Source organism: Nyctereutes procyonoides, unplaced genomic scaffold (genome assembly GCF_905146905.1).
Source record: "Nyctereutes procyonoides isolate TBG_1078 unplaced genomic scaffold, NYPRO_anot_genome, whole genome shotgun sequence".
In the NCBI taxonomy this organism is placed as follows: Eukaryota; Metazoa; Chordata; class Mammalia; order Carnivora; family Canidae; genus Nyctereutes; species Nyctereutes procyonoides.
Window position 1 is genome coordinate 9,999,640 of NW_026575128.1, and position 26,224 is coordinate 10,025,863.

The following is a 26,224-nucleotide window of genomic DNA, read 5'->3' on the forward strand; positions in this document are numbered from 1 at the left end:
TCTAGAGCTGACGGTCTCAAACAGTATAGATCTGAGAAGGTCCTTGACATATTGCCAAATTGCTTTCCTAACTGACAAGGCCACCAGCACAATCACACATAAATCATTTTAACTGACATCAACTGTCATCCAAGTGGGCACAGACAACATATAATATGGTCAGAATTCACACCATTTCTTAGCTATCTTTTTACCGAAAATTCTTAATTACTATAACTCAACATTCTCTTGCATGAAATGATTATCTTAAATATATAACTTCTAAAAATCCAGGAGATTATTTTTCAAAAGCAAAATTCTGGAGATGGACCTTTGAAACATGTATAAATTAAAACTTACTCCCGGATCTTTTTTTCTGATCCATCCCTTCCAGGGTCATAAACTCCTTTAGGCAGATGTTGTATAAGGCCTATTCTTTGAGCTATCCTAATTTGTTCCTCTTCAGTCAGCTGAGTTGCTAGGCGAGTCTGGCTTGGTGTTGGATGATAGACTGGAACTGGAACTTGTTCCTAAATTTAAAAACACAGAGAAAATGATTATTTTTTAAACATCTGTTTTTTTGGGGTAATGTTTTTCTTGTTTCTTATTTTTTGGCTTAGTGGGTAGGAGGGGACCTTGGAGAGGTAGGAGATTGTTTTACTCTGCCTTAACTTTAGCATATTTGACCAACTTTTCAAAGATAAAATCTTTACTGAAAAACTCGCATTTTGTGTTGGAATATTGTGAAGTATTTCCACATGAAGGCTGCATAACTAATATCATTCTTGATGTGCAAATAAATATATTTGTACAACGGGAACAATACACAATATATATAATTAAAAGACTTCAATACTCTAGGCTATATTCTGTATTCAATGGAGTTTTGTAGTCTCAGTATACCATTATTTACATTAAAACTGGTCATTACAGATCTTATTTGTAAATTCTTTCCATATAGACAGCAACCTTAAAATTATTATTTATTTAGAAAGGCTGGATTATTATTGCAATAAATTTTCATGAAATTTCTTAAGCTTTTGAGTAAGTATTTGGATATGACAACTGAGCCAAACGAGGCTACCCTTCTTCCCAAATGGAAAACCTAAGTTTAGAAGATGTAAGTAAAATAGCCAAATATCTACTTATAATTTACTTGCATATATTAGTACATACAAAATTAATTTAAACATTGTTTTATCTATTCACATTCATGAAATAATTCTATTCATATTATTTATACATTCTTTTAACAGATACTGAATATCTTATGTGCCAGGTAATGGAGGATGCTACTTTAAGATTTATTTTAGAGAAAGAGAGAGCAAGTGTGCATGCAATTCCCATGAGTAAGGGGGAGGGACGGAGGGAGAGAATCTCAAGCAGACTGTCCACTGAACCTGACACAGGACTCAATCCAACAACCATGCGATCACGACCTAAGCCAAAACCAAGAGTCGGATGCTCAACCAACTGAGCCACCCAGGAGCCCCGGGATGCTACTTTAGATAGGAGGCTCACAGCAAACGTCTGATGAGACATTTGAGAAAAGACCTCAATGAACTATAAGAAAGATCATGCATCTGTAACCTAATGATTTCATTGTGGCTAGAACCACAATTTTTGAGCCACTTAAAATGATGTTCCAGAGAACATCTCTACTGAATAAAGAACTTCACAACTACCAATTCACACATTACTCTAGAAAATGGTATTTCCATTCATCCTGTAGGATCACTCCTCATCTCTGCAACATAAGCACTTGTTTGAGGACAGCCAATATTTGCAATTGTGAGATTATGCCTCCAGGAATAACTGCTAAATCTGTGTTAAGCTAAAAAAAAAAATTCTGTGAAATGACCTCCATAATCATCCAAAACATCAATTGAGGCTGCTTTGAACTAATGGCTTTTGTGGTCAAAAATAAAATAATTAAGAGCACCCATAATGAGAAACTTAAGGGCTCAAGTATAAATATCCTTTCTGAAGAGAAATTTTAGGGGAAAGTCTCAGATACATATAAGTTAGTCTTAAATACTGAATATTCAAGGAAGAAAAGAGTTTTCCACATACCACTATGTCCCCTTAAACTATAGCCTTATTTGTAAAAACTCCTTTGGCAATAGTTAGACTTTAAAGGGAGATCAACAGGGACGCCTGGGTGGGTCAGTGGTTGAGCATCTGCCTTTAGCTCAGGTCGTCATTCCAGGTTCCTGGGATCAAATCCCACATCAGGTTTACCATGAGAACTGCCTGCTTTTCCCTCTGCCTGTCTCTGCCTCTCTGTGTGTCTCTCATGAATAAATAAAATCTTTTTAAAAAAATAATAAGGCAGATCAACATAAGACTTTAAATATTCATTACACACACACGCAGGAATACTACTTAGCCATCAAAAAAATCTTGGCATTTGCAATGATGTGGATGGAACTAGAGGGTATTATGCTAAGCGAAATAAGACAATTATCATATGATCTCACTCATATATGGAATTTAAGAAACAAAAAATGAAGATGAAGGGAGGGGAAAATATAATAAGATATAAACAAAGAGGGTGGGGAGGGTGGGACGCCTGGGTGGCTCAGTGGTTGAGCATCTGCCTTTGGCTCAGGGCATGATCCTGGAGTCCTGGGATTGAGTCCCACATTGAGCTCTTTGCATGGGGCCTGCTTCTTCTATCTCTGCCTCTCTCTGTCTCTCATGAATAAATAAATCTTTAAAAACAAAACAAAACAAAGCACGAAGGGAGGTCACTGGAGGGGAGGAGGTGCAGGGATGAGGTATCTGGGTGATGGACATTAAGGAAGGCATGTAATGTAATGAGCACTGGTTATTATAGAAGACTGATAAATCGCTGAACTCTATCTCTGAAACTAATAACTGAATTTAAAACAAATCCCCCCCCCCAATATTCCTTTTCTGAGATTCAGAACAAATGTTTGATTAAAAAATCTCAAAACCCAATAAACCCTTTATCAAATAAGAGTATATCCTCTCATACAAATAAAATGCCAGTAGTTAAATCTCATGTTTTATGAATTTCCAACATCAAATCAATGGTTACTTAAGTTCTTTCATGCTTCTAACTCATCATGTGAATGCTTATCAGAACTATATGCTACATCTAAGTAAACATTTAGTGCATACTACATGCAAAGATGACACCGTATTATTAAAAGTATGGTTCATGGATCCAGATAACCTTAGCTCAAGTCACTACCACTTAAGAGAGTAAACCCTGTTTAAGCTATTTAACCCATCTGGATTAGATGGGTTGCTATTAGGCTTAAATGAGGAACAGTCAACCTTGAAGTGGCAGGGACTCAAGTAAGTATTAATATTGCATTCAAAGAGCTATTATCCATTGTCACAGGCATACTAGCTGCTTCCTCTAAGTTCTATGCTTTTCCATCTTCTGCCTTTGCTCTTGCTATTCCTCCTATCTTTCCCTGAAGTAATTGGTCCAAATTATACCTTGTCCAGCAGGTTGTTGACATGAAATGAAGCCTTCCTCAATCCTTCACCCCACCACCCAATACTGAGACTGTCTATGGCCTCAGCTTAATTACATAGGTGTTGTCTACCAGTACGAGAAACAGGATTAGAGAATACAGTGAGATTTCGGTTAAATATTTTTCATTTTGTACATCAAATTCAGAATCTATTACATGCAACATGTAGATTAAAACCCTATGCACTAGAAAAATAACTGCTGAGCAGGTTTTATACTGTGTATAAAAGTTTTACAACCCTTTGGTTAATAATGATCAAATACGACTGGTGCGTCTTTGGTTTAAATACTTCCAAGTTTTTAACCTAGTAGGCAAACATTCAATATAGAAAAGTTTCATGGTTAAAAATAAAACTCTGCAACTTACTAGCTATAAGGTCCTGTAAACACGGCACTTAGCTGAGTTGATAGAGCACGTGGTTCTTGATCTTGGGGTCATGAATTTGAGCCCCATGTTGAGCCTACTTTAAATAATTTAAAAAGACCCCGAACACATTTTTTTAACCTGAGCCTGAGTTTCTTCATGCTGTAAGAATAACTTGAGAAGTCTAAGTGTTGTCCCTGGTGTAATACAAGATACACATAAAAAAGCATCATTTAGGGATGTCTGGGTGGCTTGTCAGTTAAATGACTCTTGATTTCAGCTCAGGTCATGATTTCAGGGTTATGGGAGTCTGCTTGCCCCTCTCCATTTGCTCCTCCCCACTCCTGCCCTCATCATTCTCTCTCTCAAACAAAACTTTCAAAAAAGCTCAAATAAATGTTAGCTATTGTTAGTGCAGCTCTACTATTATATGACTATGGAACAACATTCCAATATTTAAGAAATGGATTGGATTTATAATCTTACATGTCAGTTACACCTCAAACTGATATTGAAACAAAATTTAGCTCTGAAAAAGAAGAAATGGATTGGACTATGCAGAGATAAGTAAAAGGTTTCAAATTGCAATCTTAGAATTCATCTAAGGTCAACTCTCATCTTATATGCCTAAACTTGCCTATAGTCACATAATTACTGACAATATTACAATCAGAATTCTGGTCTCCCCTTTTAAGTCAGTAATTTCCACTACAGCATTACTCGTTGCCAGAGAGCAAGGAAAACTCCGTGGGTTAATCTGGTTTGTGTCCGCTTACACTACTTTGAAGAATAGTACACTGAAATGACATTTTAAGAGAGCCACAAAACAAGGCATATATCTCATGTGGTTCTTTAAGGATTTTTCATCTGTAATAAAGCTTTTATAATTTCAGTGACTACTAGAATTTAAGAATTTCAAAGAATATCAAATCCATCTTTAAACTGACCCTGTAAAATAGATTCTATTACTACTAGTAGTTAAACTCCAAAGTCTAATCATAGCTGCCCATCTATTCTTTGAAACTCCTGAGGGCTACTTCAGGTAGTTCTTACTATAAGGTTGAGAGTTCAAAGGACTGTTTCTCTATATGCTCACTTTGGGATTTCTGTTCTCTGATGTCACTTTCTTAAACTAACTAGTCTAAAAAGGTAGCATGGCCTACTAATCCAATGGGGTTTTTTTGAGCAACAGATCTTGTTCTGAATAATCTTATTTATAATTACAATATTTAATTGTAATTTATTTAATTGCTCTAGTGGAATGAGGCTGAGGTGGAATGTGACCTACAGGGGTGAGTATCCTCATTCCATCATCTACCTGGGGCATGTTTTGCTAATTTAGAAAAATCAACGGAACAGTTTTTAAAACACTGCTATACAAGAATATGGATTTTGTCTGAAAAATTAAATTGTAAGACTAAAATCTGTTACTATGGGGACTGTTAATATATTTAATAGTCTCAATATCTTTGAATAAAGGTAATAGCACCACTTTAGAGGGTGATGATCCAATCATAAGATAACAAATAGCTTTTAGCTTTATAAATGTCAACATTTCTAAGTCATTCTAACCATTTGTTTTCCCACCACCACCAATGACTCTGGTTTGCAGACTTAAGCTAACAGCTATTATCCCTGGCTTTAGTCCTGGCTCTCTGGCTTGTCCCTGAATACAAATTCTTTGACCTCTGTTATGACCCCTGCCAGCTCTTAATTTTTCAACCCTTGGATTACCACTTCCAGGCTAGGCTATCCTGATTCTCAGTCCCAGTCCAGTTGACTAGTCTGGCACAAGAGAACACAAATGAAGTCACATTGATAAAAGATTGTGAGTAATAAGGGTCTCCAAAATCCCTGAACATACTACAAAGAATTGTTTTAAATTGTTTAGAAATAATAATCTCTAACCATGTACTTTAAGAGGCTACATTTCCTTGGTCTTCTGGTTCATATGTATACAGAAGAAACAGAAAACAAGCTCTACTTTATAAAGAAACAATAGATATTAAAATAACACTATCTTTTAATTATACATATTATGGATGTATTTTCTTTGGTATTTTTTGTTAAACCAGAGGAACTCTCAAAGCACCACTGAGATATTTAAAATGATTCAACACTCTAATTTCAATTTACTACAACTTTTCAGAAAGCCACAGAAGGAAGGAAATGACTAAGAACTGCTGGTATTTTAAAGATGGTTATGGCCTCACCCTTTGTAACACATACACCTAACTTTAATTTCCATCATACCTGTTAAAACGGCTTGTATGAGATACTGTTTACATACTAGAGATCCAATGGTATTTTTCTAGGTGGCAAAATGGAATCTTCTAATGTCAGCTAGAAGACACTGAATGGAAGACAAGACATGGATATAAAGAACAGCAATTTTTTTTAAAATTTATTTATGATAGTCACAGAGAGAGAGAGAGAGAGAGGCAGAGACACAGGCAGAGGGAGAAGCAGGCTCCATGCACCGGGAGCCTGATGTGGGATTCGATCCCGGGTCTCCAGGATCGCGCCCTGGGCCAAAGGCAGGCGCCAAACCGCTGCGCCACCCAGGGATCCCAAAGAACAGCAATTTTTAAAAGATTTGGATTCTGGGACAGTTCTCACCACTCCCTAATTGATGGCTCACTGCACCTAAACATTGTGTAAACATTATGGTTTATGCTAAACACCTGCTTCCCTCCTGGGAATCTGGAATTTTGGTATGTACTAGGCAGTGGGTGTCTACTCAGTATTTTGGGCTCCCCTAGTAGACAACCCTTCACAAATACTGGCACAATTCAATGCTGGGGAAATTAAGTGTATCCTGTGTGACTCCACTAGAGGATTATTGGAAGGCTGTGCCTATTTCCTATGGACTAATGCACCTTTTTCCTTGGATGATTTTGATTTGTATTCTTTTGCCATAATAAATTAGAGCTATGATTACAACTATATGCTAAATGCTATGAGTCCTCCTATGAAATCAAAGAATAATCTAGATAATGTTCATAGTGATGGATAGTTCTCACACTGACTCCTTTTGTTTTCAGTTTATTTGGCCATGCACATTAGAAATTCTTTGTAGAAAAAAAATTCTCCTTTGTGAAAAAGGTGTGTTTTGACAATGGTGGTTACACAGTACTTGTGTTTTATTGCTTTTCTTAAATTTTAAAGGACCCCTGTAACGAACTTTTATTTTGAATATTACTTAGCATACAGGAACTATTATTTTGAATATTCCTTAGCATACAGAAAAATACTTTTGAGATAAAGCTGTTTGGGACTGAACTGTGTCCCCTAAAATTCATATGTTGAAGTCCTAATGCCCAGTATCTCAGAATGTGACTGCATTTGGAATCACTAACGTGACTGGTTTTATCCTGGCCTCTTCTCCTGTCCTATACTCTTCACCTTCATAACTATGTCCATACTGACAACAAAAATTAGATATAAATAATTCACAAATTTATATTCCAGTCTAAATCTCCCTTTTAAATTCCAGGTTTTACTTGACAGTTTCAACTCAGATGTCCTCAAAGTGCCTCAAACTCAACATGTCCAAAAATGAACTCCTCTCCAAACTCTGGTCCTCTTTTTGGCTTCCCTATGAATGACAGAACCATCTTTCCAGTTCAGTAAGACAGACATCCTTGGCACCTCCCCATCCTCCCTACTCTTCCACCAAGTTCTAGCAAGTTAATTTGTCTCTGAAATACAGAATCTGTTTATTTCTTTTTGTATTCATTGCCAATATCTAGTGTAAGCTCCCATTTCATCCCTGGTGAACAATATTAGCTAACAAAATCTCAATTTGTTCTCTAGGACATTCCTCTCAAAACAGATTCCACTTTATGTCCTCCTCACACATACCTAAAACCGTTTCATTCAATAGCTTTCCATTGGTTAGGATGGAGGCCAAAGTCCTTAATAAGACTTCCAAAGTCCAGCACTATCTGGTTACCTGCCCTCCTTCCTTATCTAACAACTCCCGGCTTTCTAGCTCCACTGGTTTTCCTTCAGTTCCTTTGAAGAGCCATGATCTCTCCTATAGGAAGTCACAGTGCCTGCTATACTCTCTACGAAACACTTTCCTCCATCACCACTCTGCTAAATAATGCCTTTTCTTCCTTTAGCACTCAATGCAACTTCTTTCTAGTATCTGAGAAACCTCTCCTAACTAACCATTCTCCTTTATTACAGGCTTTTATACACCAAGTAACTTTTCTTCATAGCATGTCATAGTTGTAATTTTACATTTAGTTATAATTTGTTTGTCTTCCCCACCAGACTGTAAGAGCCACATTAAGAATTTTTTGTTTTTCACTGAAACAGCAGATGAATAAAAGGTCTATTAAAAACCGTATGTACTAATAGCTAAAAACTGTCACCCATTAATTTACTCTGGGGATTTTTTTTCCATTTTTCTTTACATTTCCTAGAACCCCTAGCCAATTGTTAAATACTTGATAAATTTAGTGTACATGCCATAATACTGGAATTTTACAGTTTTTTTTTGCTAAGTATATTAAGAATAACTTAGTAGTACCTACTTTCAATCCCAAATGTGAACTTTAAATATGATTTTGAATACCTATTGAAAATGTTTGCAAATTAATCATTTCCAGTGCACAAGGACACCTGCTACAAAAATACTATGAATCAGTTTATGAAAATCTAAATCACTAAACTAAGTAATATAAATACTGGCACCTTCAAGGGTGGTTCAATTGGCTTCCCTCACCTCTGACTATGATACAATTCATGAGGTATTCTGTGCTTCCCCTAACAAGGTGTGATTATCTGCATAACTATTATATTTCCTCATTACTAGACTATAAGCTGGATAAGGAGGGACCTATGTCTATTTTGCTCAGCAGTGTATACTATTTACTCAGTATTTGATACATTGCAGTGACTGGATAAACATCACTGGATAGCTGAATGATAAAGCACTCATGCTCCTGTAATCCACGAATCCATGTCATATATTCATACCAGGATTTTGTAAACATGCTATGAAAAAACTGCCAATGACTGGGTTACACAGTAAAAAAGAAAACTCAATGTAAATTATAACCAACCTTCCTTCTCTAAATGACAATACCTGTTTGTTGTCTATCTCAGGAACTTCAATACGTTCAAAACCAAACTAATTATCTCTACTTCCACAATCATTCTGAAACTCAGAATTTATATGCCTAGTATAGGTTAATGACAGAGAAGTACAGTGGAAAAGAACATAGACATCTCATGTGATCTCAGCTTTGGCACTTATCAGGTATGCAACCCTAGGCAAGTTAGTCAGTACCTGTAGGCCTAAATTTTCTCCTCAGAAAAATCAATAGAATACCTATCTTAAAGAGTACTGTAAGGAATAACTAAGAAAATGTAAATAAAGTACCTACCAACACAAGGACTCAGTATCTGGGCCTTCCTGATTCCTCTGACTTCCCTTCCTTTCCTTTATCTCCATCATCTACTTTAATGTCTTATAATCTTAATTACCATTTCCTCAATGTTGATAGGAGACACATGTACATGCCCTGTGAGTTTAAATTTTGAGAAAGGAGGAATTCATAGTATATTTCAAATAAACTTAAACATTATATGCTTTCTTAATGCTTTCTCTAAATCTTCATGAAACAAAAACAAAATGAGAAGCCAAAAAACATTTGCAATAAAGAAAAATAAAGTGTTAGGAAAAATTCAGCATCACAGAAGGGAGTAGAAGAGAAAAGGAAGAAAGGATTACAAAATAAGCTGAGGCAGAGCAAGGAGAAAATACAGGGTCAGTCACATAAAAAAGCAAGGTCTGACCTTCTGATGAGAAAACTCTGAAGCAATTCAGTTGTTTGTTAATATATAATGAAGCATCTATAAAACGATGAATGCTGTGAAAAATATAAAGGGCCCTAATCTTAGAATACAAACCAAGAAAGACAGAAACCTGCCAAAGTGTAAACCTGTTTGTTTGAAAGGCAGTGCATTAAAATTTGGACCCAATTTAGAGAATATATTGATATAATTTTCAGAAACTAAAACAATGCAGTGGGTAAGTGCCTAAATAATGTGCTGAGGCTGGAAATAGTACAAGTCTGGTTTGTGGTAAAGGAAAAATAAAGTCACTGCTAAAGAATGCAGCTTGTCACCAAAAGCTGTATCCTTTCCTCCAGTAGGAAGTAAGAGTCAGCTCTTCTGATTTTCTCCTTACAGCCTCACAAGCTGCTGCTGGCACCACCCCCTCCCCAGCTGCAGTCTCCTACTGGGAATGTTTTCCCTGAATTTGCCAGACTGAAGTTTAAGGCCATAAAATGGAGGATTTGGAATGGACAGTCTCAATGCACATTCTCTGATGTTCAGTGAATCATAACCCAAAAAACCCCAAACCAAACAACCAACCAGCCAAATAAACAAAATCCTCAAAGATTAGCATTAATGTAATTCCTGAACCATAAAAGATAACTATACATATAGAGGAGAAAAGAGACAGCATCCCACTTTGATACTGACAAATGATGTCATATTTGTTGAGAAAGTATACAAACTAGAGTAGTCTGCATGGGAAAAAACACTGCTTCCATGGAGGTAGTATGGCATCTGTTTGCTTGTTTATTTTTTTAAGGATTTGTATTTTTAAAAAAAAAAAAAGATTTGAGAGGTAAAGGGAGAGGGAGAAGCAGACTCCCTGCTGAGCATGGAGCCCCATGAGAGGCTTGATCCCAGGACCTGAGATCATGACCTGAGCCAAAATCAAGAATTGGACACTGAGGCGCCCCATGTTTGCTAATTTTTTTTTAAATGAAAAGTATGACTTCATTCACTATATAAATATTCACTGAGCACTTATTATCCAGGGTTATTTACCATATCCTAATTGGGGGAGGGTTGGTAAGCATTATTACATCATTAGATAACTCATTTAAAGCTCAAGACAAATGAAACCAAGGTCACATTTTGAGCCCAGGCATCAAGTCAGTATTTCTTAACACCCAACCACTTTTCAGATGCTGTTTCAAGTAAAGGAGATTATGGTAGTAACCAGGTAAGGTCTCTGTCCTTCTGAAACCTAAAACCCCTATAGTAGGGGGATCCCGAGATAGTAAACAAGTGAGGAAGACAGCCACCTCAACCACAGCTCCACACTCTCTCTCAATTGCCCATGACCTGGCAACTTCTGGAACAGGCATATATTCGAAATGCCCCATAGGCTAGCCAACATTTAAAGACGCTGCCTGACTGGTAAAAAGAGAGTGAACCAATCCAGTTCTTTCTTCGGTTAGAATTGGAAAACTCAATCAACTGACCTGAAAGGTCACTGAGAAGCAAATAAGAAGCATGTAAAAACTGCAGTTATAGGAAGACATGGTATTAAACCCAGATTAGAAATGCTGAGTGAAGCAGACATTAATAGAGCCTATAAATTAAAACCCCTGAAACCCCTCGGTAAAAGAAATGGGAGAGGGGATGCCTTGGTTCCCTGACAGCTTTCTGCTTCTAACCCATTTGATTTTATGTATCATTAAAATGCAGCATCTTTCCTCTAATTGTCTAATAAGAGTCTTGTAAAATCACCACCATTTTCTTTCCTAGATTAGGGCTACCTTTTTCTTCTCATCAAGCAAACTGGTTTCTAGAGGGGAAATGACAGCCAGTTATTGACAAAGAATTTTGTACCAGTGGGGCAGATATACAGTGAGGTTGTGGGCCAAGAGCTATTGCTCTGACTTAGCGCCTAAGTTATTGTTGGAACCATTTCTTTGCTACAACCAAAAAATACTAGAATTTCTCATTCAAGCATTCTACCTTTGAATTTTATCAGTTCAATGAATAAGAATAAACATTTCAGTAACTGTCATTCTTTCTTAAAAGGCAGGTGCAAATACAAGACTCCTATTTGAAAGCTAAGAGTAATATGCCCAAGAATTCTTTGCAAAACAAAGATAGAATATGCATAGCCTTTAAGGAGTTAAAAGATGAGAACTTTAAAATCTATTAATTCCAAAAAAGAGTAAGTCTGTAGCAGCCAAAGTTGGCTTTGTAGCTCAGGAAGTCTGCTATTGCATTTACTGCACTAAGTTCTCTAACAGATACCCTTATCCTTCTTTTTTAAAGGACCAGGGCTAGTATCAATAAAAATGAATTTCCTCCAAAGACTACTAAACTTCAGTTGTAAGAATGCTGCAGAATTCTTTAAGAGGTATATTTCTTGGATTCTAAGTTTTTAAGGCTTTATGGAAGACCAGTCCATTAAATGTATACAACAACTAGAATACACATTCTGATTTCAAAAAGCATTGAAAAGTTTTAAATGTTTTTTAATTTAAGTAATCTACACCCAACGTGGGGCTTATGACCCCAAGATAAAGAGCCACATGCTCCTCTAATTAAGCCCGCCAGGTGTCTCAGCATTGAGGAAATACAGTACCACTGCAAGGTAAAAGGCCTACATTTAATATAACACTTACTGAGCTATAATTCACATAACAAACTCATATAAAGCATATAATTAAATGGTTTTAGTATGTTCAGTTATGTGAAATTCACAATTTCAGAACATTTTCATCATGCCCAAATGAAACCGCATACCTATTAGCTGTCATTCATCATTTTCCCCTAAATTCCCCAGCCCTAAGCAACCACTAATCTGCTTTCTGTCTCTATAGATTTACCTACTCTGGGCATTTCATATAAATGGAATCCTACTAACATGGTCTTTGGAGGCCTAAAACTTAGCATGTTTTTAACATTTACCCATATTGTACCATATATCAGAACCTCATTCCTTTTTATTACTGAGCAGTATTTTGCCGAATGTACTCTCAACCAATTATATAATTTGGCCATTTATTGGCATCTGGGTTGTTCCCACTTTTCAGTTACTACGAATATACTGCTATGAACATTTGTGTACAAGTTTCCGTGTGGTTATGTTTTCATGTCTCTTGGGTACACACCTAGGAGAATTGCTGGGCCACATGACAACTATCTACATTCAATCTACATTTCAATTTTTTTCCAAAGTACTCATACTGGAATTCCGATTTAAAAACTTAAAAACAGGGATCCCTGGGTGATGCAGCGGTTTAGCGCCTGCCTTTGGCCCAGGGCGCGATCCTGGAGACCAGGGATCGAATCCCACATCAGGCTCCCGATGCATGGAGCCTGCTTCTCCCTGTCTATGTCTCTGCCTCTCTCTCTCTGTGTGTGACTATCATAAATAAATAAAAATTAAAAAAAAAAGAAATCAATCTAAAAACTTAAAAACAACAAAAAACAAAGTACTTCTACCATTTTACATTCCCACCAGTACTGTATGAGTTCCAATTTCTCCACATCATTACTAAATCTTGTTTTCGTTTTTTTGTTATTGTTATTATAGCCACCCTAGTGGTTTTTACTTTCTTGATAGCAAATGATGTTAAGCATCTTTTCATGTGCTGACCAGCCATTATCTTCTTAGAAGAAATGTCAATTCAGATCCCTTACCCTTTTTGAAATTGGGTTGTTTGAGTTATAGGAGCTCTTTATGTATCTTGGACATCAGTCCCTTACCACATAAATGATTTGCAAATATTTTATTGCATTCTATGGGCCATCTTTTCACTTTCCTGATGGTATCCTCTGAATCACAAGTTTTAAATTCTGATGATATTCATCTTATGTGTCTTTGGGTCACACCACACCTAAGAAGGCTTTTCTTAAGCCAATGTCATGAAGACATACTCCTTTGTTTTCTAAAAGTTGTGCAGATTTAGCTCTTATGTTTAGGTACATGAACAACTAAGTTAATATTTGTATATGGTGTGAGAAAGGGGTCAACTACATTTTATGTGGACATGTAGGCGTCCCAACACCATTTGCTGAAACTTGAAAAGACCAACATTTTAATGTGAGATTTTTCCTAAAGCCTAGTGAAGTATTCTGGGGCAAGGGTGAAAGGAATAAGAATCTTACAAGACTGTTTATCTGAAGGAACCAGGGTGTCTTAAGGATGCCTAAAATTAGTCCAACCAAGCATATTTTCTACATCCTCTAGTTGTATCAGTTGCTGCAGTTTCTATATAGGTGGTTTCTACTTTCTAATGCATTATTCAATATCATATCCCTAAATACTTGCCTTCTAATTGTTCATATGTGTTTCATGTAATATATCCCAACACAGGAAACAAGAACAATCATAGCTGTCTTAAAACTATTTGCTTTAGACAGTTACAGAGAATGCTCTGGATCTCAATGTTGAGGCTATGAAATATCAAGTGTCAGCACCTACAAGTCTGACAGTGGAAAAGCAGGTTTCATCTTTAGATTCTTCAAGTTCAATTCCATAATCAAGTCATCAGGAAATTGCTTTAACTAGCAAGAGAAACAGATTAGCGGAAAATGGAATACAGGGTGCTTAAGTCTTCTTGGTAATGTACCTCAAAAAAAAATTCCTAGCCTGACCTCAATAGAAATATGAAGTTAGGATTATTAGAGATTACTAGATTATTCTTAGAACCCAAATGTGAAGTTGTTTTAAGGTTATTCAGCGATATAAACAGAGATGACCAGCTATTTACAAGTTATTTTCTAACTGAAACTGACAGCACATTAATTTTCCATAATTTCTACATGAGAAACACATCCCACCATCTCCATCTTTATCACCACCAGGAATCAAGAAAAGCACCTCGTAAAGAACCCAAATGTACAGGTCAATATAGACTTAATATTTAATAGCTTTTAAAAACCACATGAGAGACACCTAACTCTGGGAAACGAACAAGGGTTAGTAGAAAGGGGGGACTGGGTGACGGGCACTGACAGGGGCACTTGACGGGATGAGCACTGGGTGTTATGCTATATGTTAGCAAATTGAACTCCAATATAAAAAATATACAAAATAAATAAATAAATAAAAACCAGAGTTCTAAAGACTGTGTCAACATGAGAAAATGCTTATAGAGTGATATTAAGAAAAAAGTAAAAGGATGCAAAAATATCAGAGTGCCATTAAGCATACATTTAAAAGTATCTGTATTTGAAAAAAAACTAATATACATTGAAATGTTAACTGTGGTTGCATTAGAGTACTGAAAATGAGTTTTTATTTCTATGTAATATTTAACCTGCAGTTATAAAAACTTTATATAAAGCTGGTATCACTAATAGCTAAAAGTTATTGTTAAAAAATCTAATTTATAGGGGCACCCAGCTGGTTCAGTCAGGGGAGCATGCAATTCTTGATCTCAGAGTCATGAGTTTGAGCCCTGCATTGGGGTATAGGGATTATTTAAATACATTTTTAAAGTTTTTAAAAATCCAATTTTTAAGCAGAAAAGAAAATAAAAGCAAAATACAGACAACTCACAATGTATATTTAATTCTGCTAAGAATATGACTTGTATACAGAGTCTAATTCCACTTTTTAAAAATTGAGATGAATTCACGTAACCTTAAATTAACCAATTAAAAAAAAACAATTCAGTGACTGTTAGTACATTCACACTGTTGTGCATCCACTACCTCTACCTACTACCAAAATACTACCTACTATCAAAATACAAAATAATCACTCCCAAATAAAACTTTGTACCCATTAGGTAGTACCACCCATCCTCCCTTCTCCCCAGCCTCTGGCCACCATCTGCTACTATGAACTTGCCTACTCTTATCTATTTCATATAAATGAAATCATAGAATATGTGCCTTTTTTTTACCTCTGGCTTCCTTCACTTAGTATAATGTAGTCAATGTTCATCTGCATTGTAGCATGTATTAACTCCATTTTTAAGATATAAATAGTGAATCAAATATATATATTTGAGCATTCCTTGCATGTAAAGTATTAGTTATTACCTAAACAATATTTGGTTTCAACGATGCATCCTGGGATACAAAGGTATACAAATCAGTGCAAATTAACTTTGGTTTTTACACTTAAAATATAAAACTACAAAAGAAAAGGGATTGTTAACAAAGTTCAAAAATATTTTTAAAGTACACAAACCACTCTTGGTTTAGAATTATGTAATGAAATCCAATGATAGAACATGCTGTGTACCATAAGTCAGGAAAATCTGGTTCAGTGTTATAAAAGAGCTGTGACCTTGCCGCATCCATTCAAATCCCCAAAGTAGAGGACATCCAATGTTCTTAAATATTTAGTCTTTATATTAAATTGCAGGCACTGAGAATCAAGCAAGAGGTATAACATAAAGGCTATATTTTGACAGTAGGCAGGATATATTGAAGAGACAATGAAAGAAGGTAGAAGTTTGGGATCCCTGGGTGGCGCAGCGGTTTGGCGCCTGCCTTTGGCCCAGGGCGCGATCCTGGAGACCCCGGATTGAATCCCACATTGGGCTCCCGGTGCATGGAGCCTGCTTCTCCCTCTGCCTGTGTCTCTGCCTCTCTCTCTCTCTCTCTGTGACTATCATAAATAAATAAAAATTAAAAAAAAAAAGTTTTTAAAAAAAGAAGGTAGAAGTTTGATGTAACAGACCAGAGGTTGTTCATCTGAGATCCAGGGCCTAAGGAAGTAAATACATTCCCTAATATGCAAATTCTGTGCACCTTTCTACAGAGGATTTGTGGTTTACAGTTTCTCAAGACTTATTAAAGGGTCAAGAAACAGACTTAAGGACGGTTGCCATAGAAAAACTATTTGAAGGAAGAGAAGGGAAAAATTCAAATAGAGGGGTAAGGAAGTCTTGATTTGAAAACTGAACACTGAGGAAGCCCTCTCAACTCTAACCAAGTTATCTCTCCCACTTCAATTCTTTTTCTAGCACTATGATTTTGTACTGTTTCATATTTTTATCTTATACTTGGTATCCACCAGTGAGTGACATCACAGATACCCTGAAGTTGTTGAAAAAATTCTAACTGCTTTGAAGGTGCTTCAGTCACTCTGCAAATAACTTAGGCTTAATCAATGTTTCTATTTTAGATTAAAATTACAAGTCTAGGGCAGCCCCGGGGGCTTAGCGGTTTGGCGCCGCCGCCTTTGGCCCAGACCATGATCCTGGAGACCTGGGATCGAGTCCCATGTCGGGCTCCCTGTGTGGGGCCTGCTTCTCCCTCTGCCTGTGTCTCTGCCTCTCTCTCTCTCTGTGTGTCTCAAATAAAAAAAAAAAAATCTTAAAAAAATTACAAGTCTAGAACTCAAAAACCGTAGAAAACTGAAATTCTTTGCAAATTAGGCAGTAATGTCTTATTTTTTAAGATTTTATTTACTCATAAGAGACATAGGCAGAGAGAGAAGCAGGCTCCATGCGGAAGTCCAATGGGGGACTTGACCCCAGGATCATGACCTCCGCTAAAGGCAGACGCTCAACCACTGAGCCACCCAAGTGCCCCCTATGTCTTATAGTTTCTAAACCCAAAACAGTTCTTGCCCTCAAGATGGGCTAGATCCATTTAACTTTAAATGGAGAGTTCCCAATTTGAGGCTACCAAAAGTAGTCCTAATTCTCTATTAGAAGGTAACTTCTAGGAACACCTGGGTGGCTCAGTGGTTGAGCATCTGCCTTGCACTCAGGGCATGATCTCGCAGGCTCCAGAGCCTGCTTCTCCCTCTTTGTATATCTCTGGCTCTCTCTGTATCTCTCATGAATAAATAAAAATTTTAAATAAAAATTAAAAGGTAACTTCTGAAAGTGACTTTCAACTGACAAAACATGTAGTTTCAAAAATTTTCCTGGTGGTTGTCTCCAACTCTGGTCCAGTAACTCATCTCCATGACTGAATCAGATTTCCCTAAAAGAATTCCTGCTCATTTAACCGAATAAAAATCTCCACACAGTTCCTTTACCCTAAATATTCCATTTCTAACTGCTGGTCCCCAAAACGACCTCATTCTTCACTCAAATCATTCAGGTCCCTTAGATGTTGCAGAGTCAACTTACACCCCTGCCCGCCTGTTAGTATCTCCAGTTAGTCTTTCCATCTTGCTAAATAGAGGTGCTAGCAAAAGTATAATAACCACCTAAATGCCCATCAAATAGGGAACTGGTTAAATAATATTCAGCCCCAGGGAAGAATAAAGCTTTTCATCTATTGACAGATGAAAAAAGGTACAGAATTGTGTGTAGTGGCCTTTTTGTATAAAGGGGTCATGAAGGACTATCTGTATTTGCTTGCTTGTGTATAAAATCTCCTGGATCCACAAAAATGTAAACATTAGTTGCCTATGGGATATAGAGTTGAATGGCTACAAAACAGAAATAAGACGTTTCATCTGTACTCTAATAGAGAGACATGAATGGATCACTTATTAAAACAAATTATAATTACAAATTTTAATAAAAAACAATTGTTTTCTTTCATGTAGGCCAATTTTTCTTTCTTTTTTTAATTTTTAAGATTTTACTTATTTATTCATCAGAGACACAGAGAGGCAGAGGGAGAAGCAGGCTCCATGCAAGGAGCCCGATGCGGGACTTGATCCCCAGACTCCAAGATCACACCCTGAGCTGAAGGCAGACGGTTAACCGCTGAGCCACCCAGGCGTCCCTAGGCCAATTTTTCGATCTTTATATGGATTCTATCTGCCTCCACCTTCTCAGAAAACTTTGCTGCTTTCCCTATTCAACCTTCACTAGATCCTTCTCAGTTTATAAACATGATCAGGTCCTTCTCATTAAAACAAACTCATCCAAAAAAAAAAAAAAAACCAAAAAAAAAAATAAAACAAACTCATCCACCTTCAATTCCATATCCCATCATTGCCCTATTCCTGTACCCCTTCACAACCAGTCTTCTCCCAATATATCCTATTCTTGCTCTTTCTATATCCTAATATCATACAGATACATTCTTTTCTTATAATCCATTACTAAATCGTTTTGTTTTTTAATAACAGGATTCACTTCTAACTCTTCATCTCTATCGCCATCTCTTCATCTCTATCGCCAACAAATCAGGTAATACAGGGGCTTCCTAACTACTAGTCTTCCCTTGACTACTATCCCCTTCCAATTTGTTCTCAGATCTTTCAAATGTCAATTCTAATTTACATAATCACCCCACTCATATCCACATTTAAAATCCTTTAGCAGCTAGCTTTCCACTTCTCTAGGATAAGTTCCAAAATCCTTAAGAGAATAAATGTAAAGGACCCAGCACCAAGCAGCTTAATGTCGAGTCCCTGGGTGCAAACATGTACCCATTTCTCTAAAATGCTGCTCTACAGACAGGCAAGCTTGAATCCCTAAGAGATCTTGAGATGTGGGACATACAAAATATTTTAATGTATTTCACAATCTTATTTTTTTGGCTCTACATCTTGGAATGTTTTCTAAATGGCCAAAGACTTTTTACAAAATAAAACATACAGAATATATGCAAGGGTCAACACTGTTTTATGAAACTTGTCTGTTTTTATGAACATAAGTGTGGTGTAAAAATGTACTTTTTGTGAGGTGCCAAGAAATGTTTGAAAGCCTATAGTCTTGGCAATTTTTTTTGAAATTATGATACTGCCATTTTTCTTGTGATATAAAATTTTTTCATCTAGGACTTAAGAAATTATACAAGTTAATTTAATAGATTTCAGAATTTCAGCCATTTTAAAATGGCCTTATTTCATAAATGAGATGTGACAATTTACCTAATAGTGTTGCAACAACAAAATTTAACCGAACTCCTGTACCACACACCTATCAGAACTCTGTGGCTCAAACCCCAAAGGCTTTGTGGCTTCTGGCGGCAGTGATATGAGCTCATGATCTGCAACTAGAGACTGCCTCTTAGGGATTCTTAACTGTCTTTGTGGCACAGAAACCTTTGGCAATCTGGTAAAACTTATGGACCACTTCTCAGATAATGTTTTTGAATGAACATATAAAATTACCAAGGACATCAGTTATCTTAAAATGCAGTTCTATCCATGGCCTTATAGGGATCTGTGGACCTAATGGTAAGTATTCAGTTTAAAGATTACACTGAGCTTAGATGTAGTTTAGTGTAGATTAGAAGAAAATTTAGTTTAGAAACTAAACATTGAGAAATAAAATCTAGGGAGAGAAAATTCCAGATAATGAAGGACCGTTGGGGAGAAGAGAGAGGGAGGCATATGTAAAAAATGAAACACTGATAAGCTTACCTCAATAGTAAGGATTTCTTCCTTTTCAGTTTTTCTCTCATAATACATGGTAAAATTGACTTTATTTACTTAAGCAAATCTGAACCAAGGAAACTTTAAAAATAATTTAAAAAAAAAAAAAGGTGCCATGTATCCAAATCCCAAAATACTTTATTCACAAATAAAAATGTTGCTTTAGTCACAGGTACTGCATTTGGGTTGTATTGGCAGGAAATATTATGACAAGCCTGATTATCTGGTTTTCCAAAATGCAGAGTGAGAGGCACAGCAAGGTCAGATGTATTAACAGCAGATGAAGAACAATCTGACAGTGGGAAAAGAAAATGATATAAGCAGGTACAAGAATTAAAATTAGAATAGCTTCACCCAATAACAAATAGTCCTACATAATTCAAGACTTTGGAGGTACCTTTCTATTATTTCCAGGGTATAATAAACTAATCTAATAATTTTGAATCAATAAAATGAGCTGAAAGTCTGCTAAGAAGTCAGTATTTCAGTGATTTATGGGGAAGTAGTGACAATGAAAGGGGAAGGTTGTGAAGTTTGAAAAAGGACTGGGTTGAGAATTAGTCTTGGTAAGACACTGTTACTACCTTTGGTAAGTATATTGGAATAAAAAATGTTGGCAAAAATGCTAAAAATGTGTAATATATTTTAGAAGGTTTTCTACTCCAAACTTATCCAAAATAAGTCTCTGTCTAAACTGGTAAATATCATTTAAATCCAACTGCAATTATACTTTCTACAATTGGATCCATTATATTCCCTTGTGTGATTTTACTACCCCATCTCCATTCATTCATTCATTCATTCATTTATTTATTTATTTATTTATTTATTTATTTATTTATTTATTTATTTTTAGAGACCTGTTTTCTGGACCTCCTTGCTCCTCCATTATCCTGAATGGACTACTTACCAGTTCTTATACCTTCAGAGCCTACTTTGCTATTATAAATCTACTTCTATTACTTCCCTATTTTAAAAATACCACAATAAAAACCAGGATACAAATGACTAATGGACATAATGCTAAATAAAATAGGCTTAGTTAATAGATAGAAGCTAGTGGCTTAAAATCAATTAATGATAAATATTTCTTATAATGATTTGGTTACCAAAAGTTAGACAGGAAGAAGAATCACCAAATGATAGAAAAGACATGTAAACACCAGAACACACTTTGCTACCTTTAATATTGCACTGAGGTGGCAGGGCTGCTTATCCTTAAATGACAAAATAGATGTTAAGCACAGGAGTATTTTTGTCAATATAGCAGAACTCTGCTGTGCTATATGAAACCTACCTTTATATGATTTATGAAATATTTTTAGAAGACCCAGTTCATTATAAAGGAGTCTCATTACTTCAATTATCACTGTTAAAGCCACTTCATTCCAATACCCCATTCTCCCAACAGAGTAACTCCACTGGAAATGGACTCCCATGTTCCCATGACTGCCTTTGAGCCAAAATGTTACATTTTGTAAAATATGACAAATGTAAAATATTACATTTTCATTCTTCAACTATTCCTTTGCTATACAATTGCCTCTGCCTAAAAACTCGAATCTCACAACTGCCTGGCTCTGCTGCTAAGGCTGTTTCTTCATCTAGAAGATGGAAATACTTTCACAGAATTATGAAAATTAAGAATTTCTAGTTTCTGGTCTGGCATGTAAGGAGCTTACAAACTGTCACTCAACTCTAACAAAAAAAAAAGTTGAACTTAAAAATCGACAACGCTTCTGTCAGAGCGGTGAGGCCACAGGGCAAACTGCTGACCTGAAAACTGGGAGAGACAGACAAGTGGATACAGAAAATCAAAACTTACCAGAGCTGAAACCCATGAGCAGAACCAGGGCTGGGGCAGGAAAACCTGAACTGTAACTGACAGACTGCTGGAGGGTCAGTGTGGAGGAGGCTGAGCGAAACTCTGCTGGTGCCTCCACCTCCATGTCAACAGCTCTACCAGGTCCTCACAGTAAATATCAAGAGAAAAATCCCCTCACACTTCTAAAGGGGGAGGAGGGAAAAGGACCATTTTGATATACGCCAGAGCATTCTATTCTTTTTTTTTTTAAAGACAGATTTTTTATTTTATTTTATTTATGATAGGCACACAGTGAGAGAGAGAGAGAGAGAGAGAGAGGCAGAGACACAGACAGAGGGAGAAGCAGGCTTCATGCACCGGGAGCCCGACATGGGATTCGATCCCGGGTCTCCAGGATCGCGCCCTGGGCCAAAGGCAGGCGCCAAACCGCTGCACCACCCAGGGATCCCGCATTCTATTCTTCTTAACAAGGCCTGCACTCAGGAGAAACCTAAGACAACCTGCACAGGTTTTATCAGAGCCTAAACTATCTGAACAAACGAAAATACTCAAACCCAGCTGCCTCCAGCCTACTACCACATGGAGGAAGGGAAATATCCAACCTCAGCTCCCTCTTGCCATCCTGTCCCACCTAAGCGTGAGGGGGATGACACTGAGAAGCACTGCAAATTAACACAAACAAAACAGGAGCACCTGGGTGGCTCAGTGGCTGAGTGTCATCTGTCTTTGGCTCAGGTCATGATCCCAGGGTTCTGGGATCAAGTACCGCATCTGGCTTCCCACATGGAGCCTGCTTCTCCCTCTGCCTCTGTCTCAGCCTCTCTGTCTCTCATGAATAACTAAAATCTTTAAAAACAAAAAAATAAAAAATAAAAAATAAATAAAATCTTTTTTTAAAAAACACAAAACAAAAACACCACTATTTACCTGTTAGAATGGGAAAATCCAAAACACTGACAATTATCAAATGTGGAGCAATAGGAAATCTTATTGCTAGTGGGAATATAATGTGGCAGTGTCAGTACAAGACAATTTGACAGTTCCTACAAAACTAAACATACACTTACCACATACAATCCAGCAACTGTGTTCCAGGGCATTTACCTAAATGACTTGAAACTGTATGTCCACCCAAAAACCTACATGTGGATGTTCAGGGCAGCATTATTCGTAAGTGCCCAAATCTGGAAGCAACCAAGAGGTCCTTTAGTAGGTGAAAGGATAAACTGTGGTACAATAAGACAATAGAATACTATTCAGTGCCAAAAAGAAATGAGCTTTCATTTCACACCATGGGTAGACATGGAGGAACCTTAATTGCATATTACTAATTGAAAGAAAATCTGTAAAGGTCCCATGTGATCTGATTCCAACTATATGACATTCTGGAAAAGACAAAGCTCTGGTGACATTAAAAGGATCAGTAGTTGCCAGGGTTAGGAGGGAGGGATGAATAGGTAAAAAGCAGAGGATTTTTAGTTCAGGGAAACTATTCCGAATGATGGATGCTATAATGGTGGATCTATCTCATATTTTCATTCACAGTGTACCCTAATATAAACTACGGACTTCAGGATGATGATGTTTTGATATGGGTTCATTAAAAAAAAAAAAAGCTCAAGTGGTCACAAAATCCCAGCTGGCTTATACACAGAAGTGAACAGCTGACCCTAAAATTCATATGGAATTAAAAGGGACTAAGAATAGCCAAAACAATGTTGAGCTAAGAATTTACACTTCTGATTTCGAAACTTATTTCAGTGTTGGTGTAGTACAAGCATTAAGAATAGATATATAAATCAACGGAACAAAACTGAAGAGTCCAGAAATAAACCCTTGTATTTATGATTGATTTTGGGCAAGAATGCCAAGACAATGGGGGAAGAATACTTTTTTAAAAAAAATTTTATTGGAGTTCAATTTGCCAACATATAGCATAACACCCAGTGCTCATCCCGCCAAGTGCCCCCCTCATTGCCCATCACCCAGTCACCCCAACCCCCCGCCCACTTCCCCTTCCACTACCCCTTGTTCGTTTCCCAGAGTTAGGTGTCTCTCATGTTTTGTCATCCTCATTGATATTTTCACTCATTTTCTCTTTCTCTTTATTCCCTTTCACTAATTTTTATATTCAAGTGAATGAGACCATATAATGTTTGTCCTTTTCCAATGGACTTATTTCACTCAGCATAATACCCTCCAGGTCCCTCCACGTGAAGCAAATGGTGGGTATTTTTTTCTTTTCTTTTCTTTTCTTTTCTTTTCTTTTCTTTTCTTTTCTTTTCGTATTTGTCGTTTCTAATGGCTGAGTAATATTCCATTGTATATATAGGCCACGGGGAAGAATACTTTTATTAACAAATAGTCCTGTAACAGGATAGCCACTCGCAAAAGAATAAATTCAGGCCTTCCTTACATAAAAATTAACTCAAAATGGGTCTATATCTAAAATATGAGAACCAGGAGCACCTGAATGGCTCAGTGGTTGAGTGTCTGTCTTTGGCTAGGGGCATGACCCCAGGGTTCTGGAATCTAGTCCTGCATCGGGCTCCCCAAAGGGAGCTTGCTTCTCCCTCTGCCTGTGTCTCTGCCTCTCTACTTCTCATGAATAAATAAAATCTTTTTAAAAATAGATAAAATGTGAGAACCATAAATAAAGCTAAGAGTAAATCTTTGTGGGTCAGGAAAAACTTTTAGACACAACATCAAAACTCAAATGACAAAAGAAAAAAATGGACTTCATAAAATTAGTAACTTTTGTGCTTCAAATACCACTGAAAAAGTGAAAAAACCAATCCACAAAATGGGAGAAAAGTTTTGTAAATCATTCACCTTACAAGGGACTAGAATATATAAAGAACTCATGCAACTCAATAATAAAGACAGCCCAATAAAAAATAGGCAAAGGATCTGAATAGATACTTGTCAAAAGATATACAAATGGCCATCAAGCACATGAAAAGATGCTCAACATTATTAGCCTTTAGGGAAATGCAATCAAAACCACAATGAGATACCACTTTACAGCTAACAACACAGCTATAATAAAAAAGACAAGTTCTGGTAACAATGTGCAGAAATTGGAACTACTGTGTACTGTTTGGTGGGAGTGTAAAAGTACTTTGGAAATGGTCTGGTAGTTCCTCAAAAGATTACATGTGGAATTATACAACATGCCAATTCCACTGGTAGGTGTATTAACAGAGAAATGAAAACACATCCATATAAAAACCTATATATACAAATGTTTATAGCAGCATTCTAACAGCCAAAAAATAGAAACCCAGATGTTTGTTAACTGAACAATAGCTAAATAAAATGTGGTAGATTCATACAATGGAATATTTCACAATAAAAAGGAATGAAGTCCTAATACATGCTACAACATAGATGAATCCTAAAAACTTGATGTTAAGTGATGTTAAGAGGTCAGTCACAAAAGACCACATAGTACTATGCATATTGGTATGCATTTCTCATTGGGGAAATGCAAGTTAAAACCAACTAAAGACTTCTACACACTTATTGAAATGTCTAAAATAAAATAGATGGATAATACCTGGTGTTAGTATGGACGCAGAACAAACAGAACTCTCATACAAAGCTGATAGAAGTATAAGTTGATGGAATCACTGAAAAAACTATTTGATCTTGAAATGCATCACAAATAAGATGGACTGAATAAGATGTGTTAAATACAACAAAATGTACAGAATCTAAGTCATAGGAATATGGATTTTCTGTCAACTTTCTTTTCAAAAATTTATGTAACAAAATGTTGTGGGACAAACTATGTACCCCAAATAAGCATGTACATTACGTACATAAAAAGAATGGTCACAGCAGATTAATACAGCCAAAAGCTAACAGAACCCAAATATATATCAACAGTAGAATATATTGAAAAATAAATGTAAAAATGTCTATTTATACAATACTGTACAGCAGTGAAATCAATATAACTACATAAAACAAATGGATTTCACAATACTGAACTATTCTATTTAAGTTCAAAACTAGGCAAAACAAATATATGCTGATAAGAGGTCAAAATAGTGGTTATCTTTGGGGAAAGGGTATTGACGGTTGGAGGACATATGAGGGAGACTTTTGGGTGTTGGAAACAAGCCATATCTTGATGGTGATTGTAATATGTAAAAGTTCTCTGGGATATATAGTTAATACTGTTAGTTATAATACTGTTAGTTATACTATTAAAGATACACTCTTCATTGTACCTTCAAAGGTTTATTTACACACACAAACACACACATTTTAATGTATCAGATCATACATCTCTCTAAATTCATGTTCATCACCTACTGGCTCCAAGTTCTCCCACCCATAGTTTAATCATGGCAGCTCTTTTGCTTTTATTCCATTTCTTACACATTCATGTAAGACTTCACTTAAAGTCTTCAGAAGCTAAAAAGTAAATTTGTGATTCGGTGT

At 36.4% G+C, this 26,224-nt stretch overlaps 1 protein-coding gene across 1 annotated transcript in view; it reads right to left on the minus strand.

The window, feature by feature from the left end:
* The window catches only part of RNF11 (ring finger protein 11), a 37,548-nt gene that overhangs the window by 2,884 nt on the left and 8,440 nt on the right, over positions 1-26,224 (minus strand). Inside the window, exon 2 of the mRNA XM_055341974.1 lies at positions 340-509. Coding sequence (XP_055197949.1) covers positions 340-509 — 170 coding nt within the window. The remainder of the gene's footprint in view (positions 1-339; positions 510-26,224) is intronic.